At 43.2% G+C, this 17,122-nt stretch overlaps 1 protein-coding gene across 5 annotated transcripts in view; it reads right to left on the bottom strand.

Moving 5' to 3' along the window:
- Positions 1–4,913: 4,913 nt before the first annotated feature.
- LOC147641202 (SNF1-related protein kinase catalytic subunit alpha KIN10-like) overlaps positions 4,914–17,122 on the bottom strand; it is a 29,025-nt gene continuing 16,816 nt past the window's right edge. For 3 of the 5 annotated variants that reach the window (XM_086819040.1, XM_086819077.1, XM_086819049.1), the window contains 8 exons: positions 7,434–7,616; positions 7,195–7,326; positions 6,925–7,110; positions 6,341–6,433; positions 6,177–6,260; positions 5,926–6,054; positions 5,511–5,759; positions 4,914–5,241 (listed from right to left, as the gene is read on the bottom strand). In XM_086819040.1, coding sequence (XP_086675166.1) covers positions 5,128–5,241; positions 5,511–5,759; positions 5,926–6,054; positions 6,177–6,260; positions 6,341–6,433; positions 6,925–7,110; positions 7,195–7,326; positions 7,434–7,616 — 1,170 coding nt within the window. In that variant the 3' untranslated portion in view covers positions 4,914–5,127. The remainder of the gene's footprint in view (positions 5,242–5,510; positions 5,760–5,925; positions 6,055–6,176; positions 6,261–6,340; positions 6,434–6,924; positions 7,111–7,194; positions 7,327–7,433; positions 7,617–17,122) is intronic. The other 2 variants (XM_086819067.1, XM_086819058.1) reach the window with 1 other exon arrangement.

The raw sequence follows: 17,122 nt of genomic DNA on the forward strand, positions 1-17,122 counted from the left end.
ATCACAAGTTCCCACCACATACCAAACAGTGCAAGACCTCCTTGCATTGAGTGCTACAAAAAAGGTGGAGACTACAAAGGACCCCCTCAAAACCATCAAGCAACTAGAAGTGTCTCTTCCCTTGTCACAACAAATAGCAACTGAAGTTGTGCCGACTCCCAGCAGATTAGTAAGTTCCCAAAAAGAGTGAATACACACTGGGCTGAGGGGGCAACGGACTACCTACAGATGTGTGTAGTAGAAGGCACCAAGGAGATCCAAAGGCTCAAGGATACCCAGAAGAAAAGCGAGGAAAAAGTAGAAAAAGACCACAAGGAGCCGCTTGTGAAAATACACCAAAATATCTAGCATATGACATTGGGGCTATGGGCATTGGTTAAAAGGGTGGATCTTACACCAACTTAGTTAAGTTAGGATTTTGGTCTAGTTAGCATTCAAGGCAGTTTATGCAACTCTTATAGAATCTATGTAGTACTCACACTCAGGTCTAGGCAGGAGGTCCTCATTTTGATGATGCTCTAAGTTAATAATTCTAATTCATGTACTCCTAATCTAATGCAGCTTAACACTTCCATTTTCATATTCTCATATTATCGTTATGTTGGTGTTTTAGCCTAATTTATGATTATCACTAATCTCATTTCTAGCTTGCCATTATCATTATGTTGGTGTTTTAGCCTAATGTATGTGATTATCACTAATCTCATTTCTAGCTTGCCATAATGCCTTTGCCTAGTGATTAATCCTCTTTTAGAATCAACCACGGATTCTAACGCTGCTACTCTTGGAAGCTGAGCTATAGCAGAAGCAAAATATCCAAGCACAAATGTTGAGAACTTAGAAGAAGAAATAGTGTCCTTAAAGGTTACAGTGGCTTAGGCAGTAAGAGCAAGTAACAAGGCAAATCAGGGAAAGATTGGAGAAAGCCACTGCAAATGTAGCAGTAGCACAACAAAAGGCTGAAGTTATGCTGGAAGGGCATCAGGAGGCATCCAGACAAGGGTAGATAAAGAGAAAATTGGGCTCATCAAGGTGGAGGCTAGACTAGCAATATACAATGCCCAGAGCCCCAATGAAGTGTACAAGTTAGATGCAACCAATGGAGGAGTGGGAAGATCATGCAACGAATGAACTAAAGGGAAGGTGTGTGGAATATCTGCAGAATGTGAAGGGCATTATGGAAGCACCCACACCCACATGCTGCCAGTTAGTCTCCCATAAAAAAGAACACCACAATACGAACAGGTGCAATGGACAGCAAGAAAAAGGTGTAGAAGTAGGCGGAGGGAACTGAAAGGTTGGGTTGCCATGGGAAAGCAGTCAAGGCGAGATCACATTGGTCCAGTCCCCTTTGACCTCCAGAGAAACCCACAAGCTCGAGGTGCACAATAAAAAACTTGTGCAAGAGCTGGAAGACTGGAAGAGAAAGTTCCACAACCTAAAGGCACAAGAAAAAAAAAGCCACTATAGAGCAAGAAAAGGGGGGGGGGGAAGGGAAAGAGCTGGTGTTGTGGACCAGCATTACAATGGACATATACCATGTTAATGAACTAAGAGAACACGTGTGTGCCGGTACCACCAAAATGCTTGGAGGATAAAACAAACATAGAGTTTGTACTTGAGGCCCACATTGAAGAACTGGAAGGGCTGATAGAGAAATTCAAGGAGCAACAGAAGAAGGATAAGGAGGCCATAAAAGAACCTGAGAGAAACAAACTAACACTAAGCTAGGGAATACCCAAGGAGGGGCAAAGATGCAAAATGAGATCCACAAAAGGGCAAGAAGGCATGCAAAGGACTTGGAAGCCAAGGAGCCCATGCTCCAGGACTTCCACCAGAGTTGAGGCGGCTTAAGAGAGAGAGTAACGCCAAGAAAGCATTAGCATAGGATAAAATCCAACTATTGTGGGCGAGCTCTACAAGGCTAAGGAAGACTCAGAAAAAGAAGTAAAGAAGGCACGCCAGTTCTTGAGGGACCTCGTGGATGGTCGGACTACCCTCTTGGCAACTGGGTGGAAATCTGGTAATTCATAGAATAGCCTCAAGCAGAGAGCACCAAAAAAGTCAAGAATGGACAATACCATGCCGCCCAGAGAAACTCGAGCAACCGCCATATGGATGGGCTTGGAGCATTGGCAGAAGAAGTAGAACCCGAGGGCCGAAAGGCCAACTATATTATGATGATGCCCTCTCTCTAGAATATTCAGAGCCACATGCTTTTACTGTAAAAATGGTTGTTTCAATCACGCTCACTTACGCTAAGGGCACATATCAAGACTCCCAAAAGCAAAACACAAGAGATCAGGTGAGAAAACACGCCTTGGAGTATGAACCGTGATACAACACCATAATAAAGAATTTGTATTGCTTTAATGGTGTTCTTTAACCCCTAGGCTAACCCCCCTTCGTTCCTATATATCTACATTATGTGTGTGTGCACGTGCGTCGGCACACACATGCACGCATACATACATATATGTATGTATGTATGTATGTATACATACACATGTATGCATACATATATGTGTGTGTGTGTGTGTGTGTGCATGTGTGTATGTATATATATATATATACACACGCGCACATACATATATGTACCGTGCATACGTACATACATACATACATATGCACGCGCGCGCGCGCACACACAACCATCTTTGTATGTATGTCCTTGCCTTATACTTCGTTGTCTTTTATGGATCTATCAATGAAATTTTCTTAGTAAAGTCTACACTTGAAATAGTGTGTGTTTGAGTGTGTGTGTGTGTGTGTGTGTGTGTGTGTGTGTGTGTGTGTCCATCCCAGGGTACACCAGAGGGTGCAGTAGTAGGCTACCACGAAGTGGTAGTTCTATCCCCCACCATGTAGTATAGTTTAGAAAGTGTGAAACATTTCAAGCATAAACAATAAACATGTATGTGTAATCAAAATTGGGAATGGGTTGATTAAGCAAGTAAGGGAAGGAGCCCCATATAAGAACTAAGTTTGGTCTTTGACCTTCCTATAACAATAACCCAATTTTGAGGATCATTTGTTGCACATCAAAGATTGATTAGTCAATAAGTATTAAAATGACAAAAAATACTCTCATTAATCTCTAGAGAAATGACTGCTAGAAGTGACGATGGATTCAATGAAGTATGTACGCAAGTAATTAAAACTAAAAATATTAGGGATGTAGTCCTATGAGTGTTATGAGCCAAAGATTGCCTAACTAGACAATTAAACAAGGGCAAAGGTGAGTTCAAGTTAGTCTTAACAAAAGAATAACGAAGAGACTATTGTGTGTTCTAAACTTGACAACCACTTTTTATGAAAGAGCAAGGACTTAGATTTTTCTGAAAAAATATATATGAATAAGGTCCAATTCAAAAGCATATATCTTTGACTGCAAGCCAGTAAAACTCAAATAGACTTGAATTCAAGGGTTATAGACAAGGTCACAAGGCTAAGTGTGCCTTGAATACAATGGCTTCTACTAAGTAAAGACTTGTTACAACCTAGAAGGTCTAGTCAATCTCATTGAAACTTAAATAGACTTGAATACAAGAGTTATAGCCAAGATTACAAGGCCAAGTGTGCCTTGAATAGAATGGCTTCTACTAAGACTTATAACAACCTAGAAGGTCTACTCAAACTCTTACAAACTTAAATAGACTTGAGTAAAAGAGATATAGCCAAGATTACAAACTTAAATAGACTTGAGTAAAAGAGATATAGCCAAGATTACAAGGCTAAGTGTGCCTTAAAAGTTTCCTTGTAACCCAAAATGTGGGTATGTCCGAGAATATAAATTTGGCCATACAGAACGAAGATACCCTTCGCATGTGAACAAGAGGACGGGGACATTATACATAGCTTAGGAGTGGCTTACCATTGAACCTATGGTTGGGTAGCAAGTGCTAGCCAAGCCCATCTACGTCCTCATGGTTGTATTCATTCTTTGTGTGTAGATAACATTGAATTGCAAATGCATGGCCAAGTTTCAACTCCTCTTCCCTAAGCACAGAAAGACTCCCTTCTTTCCCAAGCATGCACCCACCTCACACTCATAATTGTCCTTAGCCGACCAAGATGAAACATGCCAATGGCAAAAACATTCTACCTGATCCCACTACAATGGCACGCTGGAGGCAAAGGATATCAATTCAACCAACTGTCAATGTCTTGACCTTGATTAAACACGCTACACAAGCTGCATGTAGACGTGTGGCAGATCCTAGCAACTCAACAACACGACAAAGACCATGGCACCTATATGCATGGTCTTTTTGGTAGTACCCTTACATACACATCATGTGGTGCTCACTACATCCGCCCTTTTTATAGGACCTGATTATAGACACCCAATCTCAAGTGCAGTTGCTCAAGAAATTTTTGGTTAAATTCTCAGATTGTAACCCACGTGCATAAGTTGTTAAACAGCTATTGTCACTCACACGCTGTATAATGCAAGCCCCCCTCGTTACAATCCTGTAGAATATGCGGTGCTGTTGGCAAATTGCAGATCCTGTTCATGCCTTTTTGAACTCTACATAAGCCAGTTCACATCACATATAAATAGGATATCTGTAAAATATCCTTTAAAATCTAAACAGGCCAGTATTACTTGTAGGTGAAGAGATTTTTTTTTAGAGTTCACATACCGTACAACTCGTAGATTAACAGCTATACAAATTTGTAGAGAAGATGAAGAAAGCAGAGAGCCCTTACACACTGCTGGTGGAACCTCTCAGAAGTGCATGAATATCTGATTTTGGGAATGATCTCCCCTGCCTGAAGTCATGGATGGGGGGAGTCTTCCCCATCCATCTCCTAGCCCAAGCGAAAATTCGGTAGAGTGCCCCCAATTTCTGCCAGCAGTGTGTCAAGGCCCTAAGTTGCATATTTCCAAATGAGCTAGAAAGGCTGGATTTCCTTCAATAAACAAATCTAAGTAATTGATTGCATTACAACACAAATTAGTTGACTGTATTCCCTTGAATCAAAATTAGGGGGGGTTTGAGAGGCCTGCCCGCCCTCTTTAAATTAAAAAGTGATAATGCGGCACTTTTGTCTAGAGGTTGGGCAGCACTTTTGAGCCCGCCTGTGCCACCTGATTGGCAGGTGATCCCGAATCAAGCAGAATTACAGTACACGTAGCTCCGCGAGAAAGGATGCACAAAGGTCCATAAAAAGGAACTGGGGTCCTTGGATTCTTTGAAGATCTAGCAAATACTTGTCCTCCTTGGTTTTGTATAGCTGCAACATCATGCCTCATTTTCAGTTAAGTGGAGAAATTTGGTACCTTGTTATATTCATACTCCAAAAGAAGCAAATTGCACCTCATTTATTGAAATGATTCTTTACAACCTTGGGTTCGAAACAGACAACTGCCTGCCCATCCAACGGGCAAGATTTCACATCCATCTTTCACAGGTGGCCATGATGGGCCCTACTGACTGCAGGCAGGGAGTTGTCTGTGTCAAACCTTAAAAAGGGGGCTTGAATTGACCTCAGGTCTACAATACCTGTATTTCAAACTTCACTGCATCGTGGTCATCCCTTGTTCCATGATCCATGCCATCACTTGGAAAAGAGATTTCCTGCATGACCGAGGCCAGACTCTCAGGTGGTGCCAAATGCTCTGGTTTGGCCATTGGCATGGGGGGAAGCCACCGGCATTTCATGTTGTAATGCCCGATCTTCTTCCAGCGCACAGCCAGCTCTTGCAAGGCCTTCAAGACTTCTGCCATTATTTCTCTCGGATGTGCTCGCGACTGTTCAAAAAAGCAATTAACTTAAGAAACATGCAATCCTGAATCAAAGCTGCCTTAACAATGTTGTCTAACCCTTCTGACCAGAATATCCTATTAGGCAGCGGCATAAACTTGTCACCTGACAATCCATGGAAAGCTAAGATGTTACATGAGCTTTACAAGTTACCTGAAGACCCAATGCCCATTTTCTCTCTGTCTGAATGTGGGCTAATGTGTTTCCAGCTCCTACATTGTCATGGATCCGTAAGGCAGGTGAATTTACTTGATTTTCAGATCTGAATTGCGACCTGTCCACCTGCCAAAGAACAGCTATTAGATGACTCCCATGGCCGCAAGAAAACTTGCAATAACATTTAGGATGTAACCTTTGTCTCTCAAGTGAAACAAGGTCAACTATCTATCCTAAAAGAGCTTTACCGCAGCTTCTATCAAATCGCCCCCCAAATATCCATTTGAAACGCGGCGCCAGTTGTCGAGGATCAGATAGTATGTCACCGTTGCCTACATTTATAAACACTCTCAGGATGAAATTACTTCCCGACTGATGGAATTTAACAAAAGAAAAAACTCCGTGCGTTTACCTGATTTTGCACTCTATTCTGTAAGGAATCTACAAGCTGGATTCTGTCGAATCCTAACCTCACAACCTCCTGCACAATGTCTTCATCCACCTGCTAATAAAAGGGACCACCTTACATTTTAGCAAATAAATCTTATGTTATGAAGGAAATGCAAACAAAGAAGGCATAAGGGCAGGGTGTGTGTGTGCATATGCATATATGTGTATGTGCACATGTGCATGCTTGTGAGTGCATGTACAGTGCCATGTGTGGACGTATCATGGCATAAGCATGGGTGGATGTGTGCATGTGTGAACGTATCATGCCACATTGCATAAACATGGGTGGATGTGTGCATGTGTGATGTAGACAGCTGTCATCATGCGACATGATGTGTGTACAGGCATAGTGCCACATGGGCAGCTGTAATCGTGCCACATGATGTGTGTGCATGAATGTATGTGGACAGTCTTGATCGTACCACATGACCACTGCAGAAACTAACTGCTAATAAAAAGGAAACAGCCTTGGATATTTAGTATTTACACAGAGACTGCATGTTATATGCAACAAGGAAAACAGACAGAAAAAAAGAACCACTTTACCCTTTTTGCCTGTTGGACTGTGTCTGGAGGTGGGACCGCAAGATAGCGGGGAAGTCGAAATTGAAACCAGAGATGCTGCTTTATTTCAGGGATTGTAACTCGCTTTAAAGGGTCTACAAGAAGCATTCGAGGGATCAAATCCCTTGCACCTGCGGACAGGTGGCTCGGAAGGGTGTATATACCCCCCTTCAAGAAGAAACCACAATATAACAAATCAGAATGCAATGTAGGAAAATCTTGGTACAGAGGTAGTTGAGATTTGAAAACCACCTTGATTTTCTTGAAAAGATTGGGAATGTTCTCATCATCAAATGGCAAACTTCCACAGAGAAGTGCATATAAGATGACCCCACAGCTCCACACGTCGACTTCTGGACCTGCATATAACTTTCCAGAAATGACCTGGAAGATTTACAAGCAAAATATGTATGATTATGAGATCACAGCAGTTTTCACACAGACGAGCAGCTACAAAGGGTTTCATTAGGAAGTGGGACAAAAGCTCTCACCTCGGGAGCCGCATAGTTTGGGCTTCCACAACTGGTTTTCAAAAAGTGGCCATCACACATAACATTACTGAGACCAAAATCAGCAATCTTGACATTGTATTTGGAGTCCAGTAAGAGATTTTCGGGTTTCAGGTCACGATGAACTACCATATTTCTGTGGCAATATTCAACTCCAGAGATAATCTGCATAGAAGATGACAAGAAGAATTAGAAAGACGGATTTGGAGTGGCTGCACAACCTGTCCCATCTCTTATCCAACCTAGAAACCCCACCTGATCTTCACAGCAAAGCTTATCATTCTCATGGCCCAAGAACCTTCACTTTGTGAATGTGTTTGAACCTTAGTACCCTTCCAAGAATTCACACCATCAGCAGTCTATAGATTTTGGGACAAGTCGAAATTTGTAAAAGCAATTCCTAGATTTTAGATTCGTGCTATCAGCAAGAGTTGCTGATGCCAGACATGCTGGAGCCCATACTATAAGATTAAAGGCCAATTTTCAAGACCTAATCAGAGATAAATTTGGTCCCCTCTATTGAGTCATAGGGTACCACATCACGGCTCACTATGATCTTCTTTGCCTGAGGGTCATAGAGCCAATATCCCTTCAACTCTATGTTGTAACCCAAGAAGATGTATTTCTGGCTAGACATGCATGGCACTTTTTTTGCATCAAATATAAACACACACACTTAAGAGGAAGCAGAGGAGAAAATAAGGCTTCTCATCCTTTTAAAGGCATGGCTCTCTTTCTGAACAAAATATAGAGACCCCACTCATAAGGAAAAAGAACTAAACAAAGTTAGAGCTCCACACTCCCCAAATTCTTTAAGAGCATTGAACTGCATAAAGCTAGAGAACCCTGTAAAGAGGGAACACAGAAGCACCAGACCCAAGCCCACCTAGGGGAAGCCCATCCACACGCTTCCGATGAAAATCTCCAACCCCGGACAACAGAAAAAGTTCATGAGACCCAGACTTCAGCAAAGAAGACTACCCACTGCGGCACCAAACCCAAAGACTCCTCTTCTAGGACAAAACGCTGACCTTGCATGGACTAAGCATAAAAAATTTGCTAAATCTATCAACAATAGTTAAGCACTGTGTATTACGCTTACCCGGATTGGGAGACAGATTTGTGATAAGGTCCATCGATATATCTTGGAAAGGTCCTTCTGGAAAGGCTGTAGCAATCCTATCTTCTTCCCACGAGGAGCTAGACAAGGCGCTTCTGGCAAAGCCACCTTGAGGTTCTTGAATGCCTTCAACGCTCATGGAGTCATTTGGATCCACTGTCTTCTAGTCTTGACACCCTTTAGCAGATCGGTGAGATCCGCCGAGAGGTCACAGAATACGGGCCTTACAAAAATAGAGCAATCTGTCACCGGCATAGTGACAGTGACGAGAGTAAAGCCAAATAACTTGTTGCTAGTGGTAGATTGTCCATTCATTTTTATGATAGCATGGGGGTTTTCTCGGTGATAGGACACCCTTGAAGGAAGTCTTTTTTTTTCTTGTGCATACTGCCAGTGCCTAAGAAACGTTGCTATTAGGTGCCCAAAGAGCCACTATGCAGATCCTTTTATGAACCCTCAAGAAAAGAGGTGTTGTTTCTTGATTATGCCCATAATAATGCCATTTGCCCAAATGTAAACCGACCAAGAAAATCCTAACCTGTTAACTTGAGGGTTGGGCTAATTTTTATGTGTAGTTGAAACAAGCAGATCTAGTGGAGCTGTCTTGACATGAACAAGGAGGGTTGTTAAATAATGTGGACCTTCAAACTGGTGGAACATGATTAAACTAAATTCTTGAAAATGGATGTATAGATAGCCATGAACATGTGCACATGACAGAGTAGTTGAGTGTGATGTCATTGAGAAGAGTGCCTTTAAATAGGCTCCATACATGTTGCTAATACAACTTAACATTTGTGATTAGGTGTGAGTGGGTGGCTCCACGATTCTCTCCACCTTTTTCCCTAAATCAGCTCCTTGATTCTAGCAGAGGTAGATATCTCTTTGACTTTTGCCTTGCGGTTAGTTTTTGGAGTTTCTTCACTCTCTTTTACAAGAGTGTGCTCACATGCCTTTATGCTTTTGTAAGTCTTGTTCTCCAACGCAAGTGTTCCTAGTACACACTTCATTTGGATTAATCTATGCTTATGATAGTTTCATTTGGATTAATCTATGCTTATGATAGTTTCACTAGAACTTGTCCTTGGAGTATAGTTGATTATAGCCAAGCCATCTTCTTTGTAGTAGACCTTTAAAAGGTCCATGAGTCTTCATACTGTGTTAAGTTTGCATCTTCTTTGCAGGTTTTTTCTTCTTCCAATGTGACATTGGCTTGTGCTTTCTTGTGAAAGCAATCCTTCTCATTGTGATTGTTTTTTCTACAATGTTTGCAAGGCTTCTTGGTATAGTAATACTTCTTTGGATGATTGTTCCTACCATAAATGGAACACTTTTTACCTTTGAAGTTCTTTGTGAAGGAGCTGTTTCCCTCCGCTGCTTTGTTCTTGACTTTCCTTTCTTCCTCCTTGAAGGAGGTTATGACCTCTTCCAAGGTAAGGCTTGGCAAGTTCTTCAGTGTGGTGAGAGGTTTCGGTAAAGCTCTTTAGGCATAGACTTTATGAGCATTGGTAGAGCCACATCTTCTTCCACGTTAGCTTTAAGACCTGCAAGTTGGTTCATTAAGAACTTCATCCTATTCACACGAGCATCAAAGCTCTCATTTGGTTATATTACCATAGAAATCTATCTGCAAAGAAACTTTAGAGTTCCTTGCATGAGCCCCAAAAAGCTTGTTTTGCATATGCGTCTTTGGAGGTTGGGAGATCTGCAACATGGTGTATAAAATTATCAGAGATGAGCAGCCACTTCGATGAGGGTGCCGTGCCTGGCGTGACAATGACGCAAAATCCTAATTGATAGAGCGCAGAACCCTAGTTGTGTGTGTGTGTGAGAGAAATGAAATGATATATGTTATAACGTCTTTAAGAGGCCATAGTGGCCTATGAGACCAAAACTGAGAGTACATTTGAAGTTGGTGTCTCATCAAAGAGAACAACTAAATGAGACTAAAAAGTACAATAAACTGATTGTCCTACAGTTATAAGAACAGAACTATAAGACTCCGAGATGATATTGAGTAGAAAATACTGGAAAATACTGAAAAATGTATATCAAGTAGATCCATCTATGCTGATCAGTTGAAGTGTGTTTAACTACATTTGCAGGTGGTGGAAACAGCCACTGGGATGTGCATGGGTAATGTGGTAGGAGATGCATCCTTTGAATTTCATATGGACACAATGTTAAAGAGTGAACTTTTAACTGTTAATGATGGTCAATGTTAGTGCCATATATCAGAGCTTTATGGGGTTTCAAAGCTGTCAAAGAACCTCATTTAATGATGCATGTCTCATGGACGGGTATGAGATAAATACCCGATTGGCGGGATCCCTAGGACCATAGTGTCAAACCAAGATGCCAAGCATGGTTGTTTGTCGTACCGGTATGAACCAGTTCGTACTCGTACGGTGCGATACCGTGAGATATCATACGGTGCAAAATGACTGTTGGCACCGCCGTTTTCTGCCCGTTTTTTTTGGGCCTTGGCTATAGCCTCTCTTGAGCACCTCCTTTACAGTGCCCTCTCCCCCCAAGCTTCCCTCACATTCAAGCTTGAGCCTTGAAGCTCCAATGTCCATAGCTTAAGCTTTGATTCTTGAAGCTCAGTAGGAGTTTTTTCCTTTCATAGCTGTTTAGGACTGTTTTAGGACTTTTTAGTCCTTTTCGTCTTACTTTTGATGAGACACCATCAGCTATGTACTATGTTTTGGTCTCATAAGCCACTTTGGCCTTTCGCAGACGTTAATACGTCTTTCTTTCTTTCTTTCTCTCTCTCTCTCTCTCTCAAGCCTATCCATCTCTTCTAAGTTCTCTTTGTCTCTCTATTACAATGACGAGGGAGAAGAATGAAGCCTTCAATGTGCATGCTATCCATGTCGAGAAAGCCGATGGAAAGTCTAAGTCATATAGGTGGACTTGTAAGTATTGTGGCAAACAATACACAAGCAGAGTTACTAAGCTTCTCCAACATCTCGGAAAGGTGGGGGAGTAAGTTGCGCCATGCAAGGAAGTCCTCCTAGCTATATCCAATGAGATCTTCAACAATATAAGGGGTGGATTGGGTGCTCACCGTGATAGTGGTACAAGCTCAAGGGTGGATGATGAGATCATCTCCTCACCTTGTGATACATCCTCCCCTGTCGCCTCTGCCTCCTTAAAGAGGCAAAGGTTTGACTCTCCAATGAGGCAAGCCACTCTTGCCCAAGCCCACCGGGGGTGTCTCTTCTTCTCTATCACATCTCCGAGAACGCAATGGTTAGCGGATCTAGAGATTGCATACACCATTATTGAGTGCAATCTCTCATTCCATGTGCTCAAGGTAGATCAATGGAAGACAATGGTGAAAGCCATTGCGAATGTGGACCCATGTGAAGGATGGACCAGCATCTCCTATCATGAAAGAGGCTTGTTGATGAGAAGGAGAGAATCGATAGATCTATCAATCCAGTGTGAGTGGCATGATCCAAGTATGGATGTAGCATCCTCTCCGATGGATGGAGTGACCGGAAGAAGAAAGGCATCATCAAAATACTTGTCTCTTGCCCTCTTGGCACATACTTTGTGCGGGGCGTGGATTCCGGAAAGGCAAGGAGGAAAACCTCGGGCACATTCATGTATCGCCATATTAAGAAAGCCATCATGGAGGTAAGTTTCAAATTGCACTCAAGTCTTTAAAGTTTAAAGTCTAACATATGTCATATGTGGCTATGTCATGACTCATACGCTCATGCATCCATTCATGTGCATTGTGACATGTAGGTCGCACCGGAGAGCGTGGTGCAAGTCATCACCGACAACGCTTCAAATTGCCATCAGACGGGGAAATTGCTCAAGGAGGACTATCCCTCCATAGTGTGGACGTCTTTTCACATGATGGAACTCATGCCCGGACACTTGGACAGGTTAATGGACACATGGAAATAGGGATCCTTAGGCTAGCAAAGGAAAAAACACCAGTCTTGGTCAAAAAGCAAGAAAAAGCAAAAAGTCAAACTATATTGACCGAGAGCTGAGGACACCATTGGAAAGAGAACATTGAACTAGATCAAAAAGCTAAAAGCCGCTTTTCCAAAAAGCAACTCCAAGGCCAAAAAGCAAGGCCCTGAAGTTGTAAAAGCACAAACAAGAACTTTGGCTATTATTAATAAAATTTAAATGAGAAAAAGCAAAAGCAAGAAGATAAAGCAAAAGCAAAGCAAGGCAAAAGGAAGGACCCCCATCAAGTATATAAGAAGCTTGTACCCTCATGGAGAATCATAGAAGAATTTGTGGAGAACCACCTTGGAGGATCATCTTGTGTGAGCAAACCCTCCAACCAACATCCTCCAAATGAAAACCTTACCTTAGTAAGGGAGTTTAGACTGCCAACCACGCATAAGAGTTTTCTGCCACCATGATTTAGACTTGTGCAATCCCCACACCTTATTGGCCTTGGCTGAAACCCAATCTTTCTCTGATACGAGCTTATGATAGACCTAGTTAGCTGAAAGTGATATCAAGTCACCAGATTTACGTAGTGCCCAATCAAGCCAAGGCTAATCTGCAGATGGCCGAGGCAATGGAGTAAAAGGCTCACCTGCATGCATGATGTCAACCCATAGTGGCTGAAATGTCCGAGGAATCCTAAAGTGCTGCCGAATACGACGAAACGAATATGGCCTATCACCACGACCAGGTATCACAGCATCTCCGATTCTAACCAAGCCTAACCTGACCATGCGGTTGAGTCGTATGCGTGAAGCATCTCTGTCTGGCCAAACAATGGCACGCGACTCCACAAATGTTTCGAACTGCAAAGAGTTCAAAAGTAGTCTTTCATGACCAGGATCCCACCGAGCCAATAGTGAGATGAGCGAATACGGACAGGATGAGCCGCATTCACAATGTTCCACCACGAAGCCTGCACACGTGTCCGTCCATGTGACAATCCCTCCAACTCAATCAAGTCACGAGCCATGAATACCCAAGGCTGCTCCTGCAAACACATATCCTGAAAAAGCGCCCACCTACGCGCCACCATATGCAAGCGGACATCCAGTAAAGCAGCCCCACCCATTCTTTTGGACGTCGTAATGTGATTCCAAGCTATCCATGTTTGACCCATAATATTTTCTTGCCTCTTCCACAGCATAAACCGAATGGGAGCAACCAAACGGAGAAGAGATTTGTGCGTCCAAGGTAGCAAAGGCAAAAAATAGGAAATCATGCTAAGCATAATAACCTGAGCTACCTTAACCCTCACGTGCATAGGCCACCCTTGAGCTTTCCAATACATAAATTTATCCGAGATCCGAGCAGAAATCCAAGCAAGAAGCGCTTGGGGATCCACATCCACACCCACCAGATACCCAAGATGACGAACAATGTCTCCTGTATGCACCACACGGCCTTGCAACCCTAATGCCTCAAGATCAAATTCCGTGCATACAATGAGGGCTGATTTTGTTGAATTTATTTTCAGCCCAGAAGCCAATGCAAAATTATTCCAAGCTTCCATTGCTCGATCTATATTGGCTTTTTCGGCCCTAAGAAACATAAAAGTGTCATCCACAAGGGCTTGAGCAACCAATTGCTTGCCATGAGGGAGATGCAGACGAACCACTTCACCATGCGATGCCATAGCATCTAGGCGAGATAACATAGGATGAGTGGCAATGGCAAAGAAAAGAGGGCTAAGAGGACAGCCCTGCCGGGGAGAACGGGTGAGAGAAATACCATCCGAAAGTCCTCCATTGAGCATAATCCGCGTGATAGAGCCAGAGCCAAGTAAATGCACCAAATTAGTCATTATGGGACCAAAGCCCATGGCTGTCATTAACTGAGAAAGGAAAGACCAGCTGACATGATCAAAAGCTTTTTCAAGATCCAGCTGCACCATCACAATCTCTTGCTTCTTTGCCTTGGCATAATCCACTCCAATTTGAACATTAAGAATATTATGCAAAATATTCCTGCCATGCACAAATCCATATTGATATGGATGAATAAGAGTAGGAAGCACCTTCTGCAAGCGATTGGCAAAAATCTTTGTAAAGATTTTATACATAATGCCCATAAGTGAGATCGGGCGTCATTGAGCCAAAGAAGTAGGCGAAGGGACTTTGGGTAACAAACAAAGTATGTCCAACTTCCAATCGGCAGGCATATATCCCTCATCCCAAACCCTTTGACAAATAAGCGTCAAAGGCTCTGCAAGCTGATCAGCATATTTTCGAAAAAACTCATTTGTCAAACCATCCCAACCAGGGCTCTTTCCCATGGGAAGTTTGGAGAGAACAGCTTTCACTTCCCCTTGAGTAACAGGAGCATCAAGCTGAACCGCCACATCAGGGTCAACTTGATATCGTACTTCAGCAAACAAGGACTCCCTTGCAGCCAGGACAGCCGGCGAGACATCCTCTCGAGGAGCAAGCAAATCTTCATAAAACCTGATGCAATGCTGAATAACCTCAGAAGGTTGAGTAACAAGGTTGCCTTGGGCATCCATCAGCCTAACAATATTCTCACGCATATGTTTTTGATGCAACTTATCATAGAAGCGATGAGATTGACAGTTAGCATCCCGCAAAGCATCAAGACGTGCAAGTAGTTTAAAGCGAACATATTGTGCTTCCTGCACCCTAGATAGCTCCTTTTTCAGCCATTCTATGGCATCCACAACTTTAGCATCCATAGAGTCAGTAAACATGAACGCCTGCAAGCCCTTTAAAAGCGACTCAAGAAGAGCCACATGCTGTTTTTGTATAGAGGCATTAGCAAGACTATAATGTCGCGCTAATTTCCGAGTGTTAGTAAGGAACACTGACCAAGCATGATAATCAGCCATGGACACTCTTGTGGAGAAATGTCGTATCAACTGACGCATATAAACATCAAAAACTTCATGCTCCAAAAAAGTGTGATTTAAGCGCAAAGGCAAGCGTCCCAACAAGCCTTTATATGCATCCTCAGGATGATAGACCATTTCAAACACAAGCGGCCAATGATCCGACAAAACCTGTTGCTGAACAACCATCTAGTAAGAACCTCTGGCAAAAAGAGATCTTGATGTAAAATATACATCCTATCCAATCTAGCATAAGTGCCCCGAAACTGTTGTGAGGCATAAGTGTAACCCCTTTCATCTGGATGCAACCAAGACCACATGTCTTGTTTTAGCGACCTTGCTGCAAAAGCTTCCCACGCCATTCTCTCCGGGCCATCCATTACAAAATGAGGCGATGTGGCTTGCTCCCTGGAGACACACATATTAAAGTCTCCCATCACAAAGCCAGGATGAGAGATTGAAAGAGCACACAAGTCATCCCACAGCAAACGGCGTGCACGAGCATTATTTGGAGCATACACCCCTAACAACCATAAAGGTGTATCATCCCAAACAATCTGTATCACTAGAAATCTTCCATGAACATCTTGAATCACAAGAGAAGGCTGAAACTGCGAACGAACAGCAAACATAACACCTGACTGCGAAGTAGGATGTCCGCTGTAGAAAACATGAAACCCCTTATATACATAGGCTTTGCCAGCCAACTTATGCTGCTTATGTTCAACTGCACACAAAACATCCCAACCATGACAAAAAGTTGAACGCCAAAGCCTGAACTGCTTTTGGCGCGAAGAAATATCCTTTACATTCCATTGTACAATTTTCATAAGCCTTCCCAGAAAAGGAATCAACAAGGCCGTGTACTAGGCCCAGTACAATCTGCCAAATCACGAACCTTTTGAAGCATTGCATTTTTAGACATGGTATTTGTGATCTCAGACTGCCCTTGGAGTTCTGGAGCACATGCCGAAGGGTAATGACCATCCCATGGCGAGATGACCTCACCCTTCGAACCAAACACAAGAGGCAATTGTTGTTGTGCTTCTTTTGTTAGGCGACTTCTTCCCACATGGGGGTCATACACGGACCGGAGGCACGGTGGTAGACTACATTATGGGGTCTTTGGAGGCATCACAGCTTGTCACCTCATTCTCCATTCCACCTGGTCCTATTGGGGCAGATCATACATACTTGGCATTTTCACTAGCCGGATCACCAGTATCACCATCCCCCCACATACCGACGCCACACACTACCATCTACTTCACACATGACATGGCAGACATATACACTGGCAGAGTAGAGGATGGGCTCCTACTCATGGATCCCCTGGCATCTATGGATACCATTACAGCCCAGCTCGCATCACTCCTACACACAGTTGCATTACAGAGCTTCCCGCATCGTGTACACTCAGGAGAGCCTGCGAGACCTGGGACTATGCCCCATAACAGATGGTATGATGACGAGTGCAGAGCCCTATACTCACGGCTCCGCATACAGAGAGCCTTGGGAGCCATCACAGTGCAAGAGTCGAGGAGAGAGATGAGAAGACTTACTCGCCGCAAAAGGCGGGCCTTCGCAGAGACACAGGAGCTAGAGATCTTTCATTTCTTCATGAGTAGAGATAGCCCTATCTCATGGCGGCACTTCAGAGAGCCCCGGACCTCGACACCTATTGCAGACCCACAGACATGGCACACATATGCAGAGGGTCTATAC

This window comes from Cibotium barometz, chromosome 2 (assembly GCF_041138505.1).
Source record: "Cibotium barometz isolate CiBa-2024 chromosome 2, ASM4113850v1, whole genome shotgun sequence".
Taxonomy (NCBI): Eukaryota; Viridiplantae; Streptophyta; class Polypodiopsida; order Cyatheales; family Cibotiaceae; genus Cibotium; species Cibotium barometz.